This window comes from Plasmopara halstedii, assembly GCF_900000015.1.
Source record: "Plasmopara halstedii genome assembly, contig: Scaffold_430, whole genome shotgun sequence".
Lineage (NCBI taxonomy): Eukaryota > Oomycota > Peronosporomycetes > Peronosporales > Peronosporaceae > Plasmopara > Plasmopara halstedii.
This window is the reverse complement of record NW_020187350.1, coordinates 684,134-687,269: the sequence shown is the minus strand read 5'-3', so window position 1 is coordinate 687,269 and position 3,136 is coordinate 684,134. Positions and strand designations below refer to the sequence as shown.

The following is a 3,136-nucleotide window of genomic DNA, read 5'->3' as shown; positions in this document are numbered from 1 at the left end:
GGTTCAAGCTGGGCTCACGTTGCGCCGTTGCCTCACTTTATCGTCCTCCTCGCCTTCCCATGCTGGCACGGTACGGTATTCCGTATAACTGAATAAACATAGCCTCTGCTGCTCTATTCGTTGCGACAGTTGTGACTAGGGGGTCAGAAACCGTGCAAGGAGTGATAAGCATTTATAATTGACTGAATTTATAATCGCGAAGTGGTGCGTCTCCAAACATCGTTGCGAATCCTGCACTTGCTGATTCAGCTCCAGCTAATTTCGACTGGGTGTCATCGTGAATTCCGTCGCGAGGTGCCTTAACATCTCCATCGTAGGAGCTCCCACAGAATGCACAAACCGTACAAAATAGAGGCGATGCGAAGGTAAACTCTCCACCTTGGCAGAAATTATATCTTAGAAATGGAAAATGTGCTACGCCGGAAACCCAAATATGACCATGGCCGTCATGTTCAGAGTACACTTTGGCTGCCTCACATGTATGCCTCGGAGGCAGCGTCGTGGTCAGTGGCTTGTTCTGCCATGAAGGGACGTAACGGATATGATTCCTTGATGCCAGTATTCTGCGATGCTATAGAAAGACAACATTAGTCAGACTTCTGTGTTGTACACAATTCGGTGACAGTAGCGTAATGAGGAGCATATGTTGCACAATTTGCGTACACCTCACACAATTGACGCTATTATTCCGCGGGCCCAGAGTTAATTTAAAAAATTGCGCTGTGACAAAGTATCATTACTAGTAGTGGATCAGATTGAATGGAGAGCACCTTAGACAGGAGAGATCCACAGGATGCCTGGGGCGCTAGCCTAATGATGTACATAGGGTATCAGATACGTATAATTTCTGTTGAAGCTATTCATATTTTCGATATATGTCAGCTGTAAGTGTCAATCAGTACCTGGTTACATAAGAGGCTTTCCGCTTCTCCCTTCGATTAAGCGACAGTCTGTATGTTTGTTATCGTTTATAGCTGCTTTTAAAATGTTTCACGACAGGTTGTTGCAGTAACTCCTCATCAATTAAATGCATTTTGCGAAAGATATTCCAGACATCAATCGCAAAGTACAATAAAACAGGTTGTGATCCGATCGTGGTATATACTACAGCCTCTATGTAGCAGAAAACAAGTTTTAAACACCGGTATCAAGTACTCAACTCAAGAACTAGTCGCAACTCTCTTATGCTCGCAAGACACTAGCCCACAGCTGCTAACCGCCGCTCTAAGATTACAATCAAACTTATTCGAACACATTCGTACATTTATTAGCAAACGTGAGCACACTGTCGCCCAAAACATGCTGCGATTGTCTGCAGGTAAATCAAATACCCCTCGATAATAAAAGTTTATAGGAAGTGTCCACCGTGGTCTTTCTCGCACAGGAAAATTTGGATGGTCTGGAAGAAAACTTCCCTGTATAGTACTTGCCATTTATTCTACTAAATCAACACCAGCACACCCTTCTCTTCTCTTATAGCGTCCAGGGCTGTCGTATAAACACAATCTGATCACATCCGTGTACCAAGATCTGAGAGAGCGTTATGAGTCGCACAGCCCAGATTTGCTAAAGTGGAAAACATTTCCATTTGTTCCGGCTCAGCGTCGGAACTGCTGCGTAATTGATATAAAACGTAAAAAGAAGATGACTAAAAGCGGTGCTATAACAGAGTAATTATTCACCTACAAGTCAAGATATAATGGCGTAAACGCCAGTCGTTTGTGTCAGCCAGAATCGACGATTATTCTCTCAGGTTTTGTTGTGATCAAGGATAGCTGAAATTTGCAGATACAACTTCAGCAATACTGGAAACCTCACAGCCGGTAGCTGTTCCGCGCACGTTGAGGGTAATTCTAATAGATCAATACCTAAATACATGTGGTTTCATCTTTTGTAATTGATACAGGACAGCAACGTACATGTGTCGATAACAAAAATATAATTGTAGTCAAAGATTTACCACAATGGATTACCACATTTTACGGCTGAAAAGATTAATGCTGCGTCATCACGGTCATAAGTGTCGCGAGTCGACATTTTTTGGCACAAGTTCTCAAGTTTAGTGCATCAGAATATATCCACTACGTCAGTTATCGTTTCCCTCAGCTGGCATCATTCTCAAGGGTGGTGTTCCACTTATGAGGTCAAACAACAATCTGTCTTATATGCCACCACATCAACTACTGAAGATACTTATTTTTGCTCGTATGCCGCAATTGCCATTACTCTCGTTGATGCTGTGACGACAGTCCAAACGCACCGAAGCAAAAAAAACATTGTTCTATTGTTTAGGTACAAATTATGTCGGGGATACGCTCCCGGCTTGTTCCTCGTACATAATATACTATCACACTCCGCATTGAAAGTAATTTTGCCGCGAGGCTAACGTAGCTTTTTCGCTTAGAGGAAGCTTGGTTAAGGCCGGAGACCTTCGCTCTATACTAAAAACCAGTACGAGTGTAGCGAATCGCAATCCACGTACTCAAAGAGTAACTTCAACCAAAACTCAAGGCTTATTACCTCCTCCGTTTAGCTTAAAGCTGTATTTTTGTTTGGCCACACCGTTGTGTGACCTACATTATTTTGTGATCACACCGTCTTGTGTGGCCCACACCCTTCAAACCAGGGCACCTGAAACCCCTATTACATGCATGCCAGGACCCCCTGAAAGTTTGTGTAAATCTTCCAGATAGTCTGCACTGGCACTGTTGGCGTTAGTAACTTGATGTATGCGATGCTATCACATTCCTCGGGTAAATGAGATACTCGTGCGGCTTAACGCGCCTCTTATTAACGATTAATGCTTTGCCTTGTTCTATGATTGAAATGAATGGTAGATGCTTAAAAGTATGAGCATGGCTGGCTTCAGCATAAAGTAGAAGAGATACCGTGACCGCAAACGCTTTAGATTTGCTAAGTGAAACATGTAGCGACTTTTCGTTGGGCATCGACTTTTTTGTGAACCTGCTCTTCAAGCTGCAAAACCCCCCTTGCCTCCTTGAATGCTGTTGTGACTTGTCGCTAAACAATTTTTCCAGGCGTTCTCAGATAGCTTTCCACTTCTTCGAAACCTCGCCCGGGGTTGCGGTGACACTCAGCTTTCTCTCAATCGCCCTCACCACGACTGCATATATAG

General features: G+C 43.6%; 1 protein-coding gene across 1 annotated transcript; it reads left to right on the top strand.

Moving 5' to 3' along the window:
• Positions 1-402: 402 nt before the first annotated feature.
• Positions 403-706, top strand: PHALS_09712 (uncharacterized protein; the record flags this gene model as incomplete). Its single annotated transcript, XM_024725017.1, has 2 exons — positions 403-558; positions 629-706. 2 exons carry the CDS (start codon positions 403-405, stop codon positions 704-706), a joined length of 234 nt encoding a protein of 77 aa, XP_024575836.1.
• Positions 707-3,136: the final 2,430 nt, after the last annotated feature.